The 2,807-nt window shown below is 35.4% G+C and overlaps 1 protein-coding gene across 1 annotated transcript in view; it reads right to left on the bottom strand.

Annotated features, from left to right (window-relative positions):
• Positions 1-2,122, bottom strand: part of LOC117171226 (SUMO-activating enzyme subunit 1) — a 48,621-nt gene extending 46,499 nt beyond the window's left edge. The window contains exon 1 of the mRNA XM_033358329.1: positions 1,839-2,122. Coding sequence (XP_033214220.1) covers positions 1,839-1,936 — 98 coding nt within the window. The 5' untranslated portion in view covers positions 1,937-2,122. The remainder of the gene's footprint in view (positions 1-1,838) is intronic.
• Positions 2,123-2,807: the final 685 nt, after the last annotated feature.

Raw genomic sequence — 2,807 nt, 5'->3', positions numbered from 1 at the left:
AAAAATCATCATCAAAATTATTTGTAAAAACGTAAATACTATTAATGTTATTTGTTTTGACATGCAATTTAAACATTATTTTGTTTTTTAACAAGCAAAAAACTTTATTTACATATTAATGTGGAATTTTCTATTTTCTATACAAAATCCTTAAAAGATAATTTTATATCTAATTATTTGCATTACTTGTTTGCAAACCTTACAAAATTGGTTAAAAATAATTATTAAGGTTTATTTTAAAGTTACAATAAATAATACTACGAATATTAAAATTTTTACAACTTATTTATTTTCTTTCTAATTTCGCGGCGTTTTAAATTTCTTAAATCTCAGGAAATTTAAAATTTGTACACTATTTTGTCATTTATTGGTTTCCTTCGATGCTAAAACTATTCAACTTTATTAATCCGATAAAACAACCCCAGAAAAGTATAGTAAACTGTTATCCTAGTTTTTCTCTGCAGGCTTCGCATTAAGTGGCACCGGGCTGATTTTTTGAAATCGCAAACGTAACCTAAATTACAGAAAAGCACTATCTTGCCTAATGTCCTAAGGACGTCTTAAAGACATAGGACGTACTCGGGACATCTTTCGTACTCACGTTAGACGTCTTAAGAGCATCCCCAAGATGTCTAGAAGACATATTTCAAAATACGTCTTAGGGATGTCCCAAAGACGTCTCTATGACATCCTTCATTTTTTGTGCTCACTATTAGTAAAAGTACATAGAATAAGGTTTTGGATGCATTTTGTTTCTGAATTTAACGAGAAACAAGTACTCACCGGAAAAGTCACAGACGCACTCAAGGTTGATAGCCTTTTCAGTTCGAGGCACATTTAATAAAAGTAAAATAGGTGAGAACTCTTCTGTACGATGACCATCGAACGCACAGTTAACATGTGTGTCCAATAGATAGTACCGCATTCCCATAGATTTCGAATCTAACCCACCCATACTTAGACTATTGAAAAATGGAAACAACTTATTTTCGAAAAAAGTGGCGCTACCCCCTTTAGTCTTCCCGCCCTTCATATATGTAAATACATTTGTGTATCAGAGTAAATACATTGTAAATGTAAAGAATAAACAAAAACAAAACCAAAATAATATTTTATAATTATTCGTTAAGTACTATATACTATAATATCCTCACGAAAAGTGAGGGATCGTTAGGAATGAGAAAAATGTATGGCCACCTACATAAATAGGTCCGAGGACCGCTGTAACAGGATTATCCTTCAGATCATCAATGCTGACTATTTCTGAACAATACTGGCGAATTCTGACTATTCTTTAGAAGGGTATAGTCAGTATTGTCAGAAAATCTTTTAGTCGGACAAAATGCGTGGGAATATTTTATTTGTGTCAAGAGTAGGGTTTCCAGTTTGGCCGGTTTTTCGGACGCAAGGAATGTGGCCAGTGAATTTGCAAAAAATTACGCGAAATGCCGGTCTTCTGATGTTTTACATAGTTTTACTAAAATATCCCCCCCCCCATCTAAAGTCCATATCAATAATCATCTTTACCAACAATTCGCCTGAATCTTTCTTTTAGTTGCGAAGAATTCTTTGAAAATGTCAATACAATAACCGATTTGTTAAAAGCAACGAAATCGAACACGCAATATAACTTTGTGAAAACTTTTTTTTCAATACAGAGGTATTTCCATAAACGACATAATTTTTTGTATAAAACAGCGACAGACCTGTTTTCAAATCTGGCCACCCTAGTCTCAACAGACGTTTAGAAGCTTCGTAAAATAAAATATTAACACCGGCGGTGGTGCAATATAGGTTAGAACGTCCTTGATGTTTAAGATTATAATGTTTTGAGTTACCGCTTTTGGGATTCAAGACCCCACAGCCGAATTTGCCTATCATACAATTCCGCCTCTGCATCTGTTAATTCGGTATGATTTTCAGTTTCATCCACCATCTTGATAACCGGTGTGCTAAAAATTACTGAGTTTAATTATTAATTATAATATATAAAAGGAATGGCTATCGTCCGCAGCACGAATTACATAGAAATGTTAGTACAAGCCAAAAGCACGACACGAACACGGCGTGCACGGTGTATGTCACCTGGCTCTGGGGCCAGTTCGCCATACTCCGCATCATGATCCAATAAATACATGGTCTAGCCACTTGAGGGCCCGGTTTCGTCCAAGCACGCAGCCACTTGGTTCCACCATTTTGTTAGTATAACCGCACAGTTTGAATTTAACGCGTACTCTTTACGACAAACTATAGGAAAATCAGTATAGAAAGAATTTCACACAATTTTTTGAATTTATAAATTATCTAAAGATTAAAAGAAATCATGCGCAGGTCTGCTAGATTCCTTTTGCTATTTCAGTTATTAGTCTTTTACGGCATATAGGTTAGTCAACAAAATTATAACGACTATAAGTCTTTGTAAAACAAACCGGCGGCAATTTTGGAATTCTAGTGACAGATACGCAATTCAAAAGACTTCGAAACCCATTAAACAGAAGTGAATGGATTTTTGTTTCCTGGGCACATAGACCGAAATTCGTTTCTAACCGATTCTTACACGGCACTCGGCACTGGACACTGTCTAACCGGTCCTAAACGGCTTCTGTCCGGCAAATTAGAACCTGAAATTAAATATAGGCGAATACCAAAGTGCGTTTCTAATGGATTCTTCCACCTCTATCGACATTGGAAACTTTCTAACCGGTCCTAAACGGCAGCTGCCGGGCAAATTAGAACCTGAAATTAAATATTTACATAGACCGAAATTCGTTTTAACCCCTTCCTACACCGCACTCAACACAGGAAAC

This window comes from Belonocnema kinseyi, chromosome 4, assembly GCF_010883055.1.
Source record: "Belonocnema kinseyi isolate 2016_QV_RU_SX_M_011 chromosome 4, B_treatae_v1, whole genome shotgun sequence".
NCBI lineage: Eukaryota > Metazoa > Arthropoda > Insecta > Hymenoptera > Cynipidae > Belonocnema > Belonocnema kinseyi.
Note: the sequence above shows the minus strand (reverse complement) of the source record. Positions and strands in the feature narration are given on the sequence as shown.